Source organism: Sinocyclocheilus anshuiensis, unplaced genomic scaffold (genome assembly GCF_001515605.1).
Source record: "Sinocyclocheilus anshuiensis isolate Anshui unplaced genomic scaffold, SAMN03320099.WGS_v1.1 scaffold201, whole genome shotgun sequence".
In the NCBI taxonomy this organism is placed as follows: Eukaryota; Metazoa; Chordata; class Actinopteri; order Cypriniformes; family Cyprinidae; genus Sinocyclocheilus; species Sinocyclocheilus anshuiensis.
In genome coordinates this window covers 898,649-899,354 of record NW_015537959.1, presented here as the reverse complement: position 1 = coordinate 899,354, position 706 = coordinate 898,649, and the positions used below count along the sequence as shown (strand labels likewise).

The 706-nt window shown below is 40.4% G+C and overlaps 1 protein-coding gene across 2 annotated transcripts in view; it reads left to right on the top strand.

Annotated features, from left to right (window-relative positions):
- Positions 1–229: 229 nt before the first annotated feature.
- ccm2l (CCM2 like scaffold protein) overlaps positions 230–706 on the top strand; it is a 12,772-nt gene continuing 12,295 nt past the window's right edge. For both annotated transcript variants that reach the window (XM_016457886.1, XM_016457878.1), the window contains exon 1: positions 230–379. In XM_016457886.1, coding sequence (XP_016313372.1) covers positions 357–379 — 23 coding nt within the window. In that variant the 5' untranslated portion in view covers positions 230–356. The remainder of the gene's footprint in view (positions 380–706) is intronic.

Sequence of the window (706 nt, the reverse complement as noted above, 5' to 3'; positions counted from 1 at the left end):
TAGGGTTGGTGTAGGGCAATAGCACATACAGTTTGTACAGTATAAAAACCATTACGCCTATGGAATGTCCCCATAAAACATGGAAACACAACATGTGTGTGTGTGTGTTTACGACCCCATTTTGTGTACTTTGTTTACTGTATGGGTACGTGTTATCATAGTTTGAGTGTGGAGGTGTTTGAGATTTTAGATCAGAGTCTCTGGTGGAGTTTCCTGTCCAGCAGGAAGTGTGTTTCCTGCACAGTCCTGCCTGGCTCCAAAGGGTTGAGAGGAGATTGGGCCTGTCCTACACAGAGACACACATACAAACACACACTCTTGCACACAGCTAGCCATCGTTCTGGTCAATATGGACTATGAGCCAAAGCGAGCCAAGAAGGTAAGTTCCTCTGTTTCATTATACATCGAAACTGGCTAGATGTACATTTAGGAATATTTCAAAGATATGTGTTTGAAGTGTGTCGCGGGATTTTGTGAACCTGGTCACGTGACCTCTTATGTTTACATTGTCTGTATGCTGTATGTGTCTTCCACATGATACACCAAAATCCTTGGGCGGGTGATAACTTTATGCCAGTGATGTTGTTTGCTTGTTGACTCGTTTCATTTAAGCTGTGGTGTTTGTTGAATGCAACAGCTTATTTGGAATTAATTTTTTTTATATGCATACATATACACTGAATATATATACTATATATTATATACA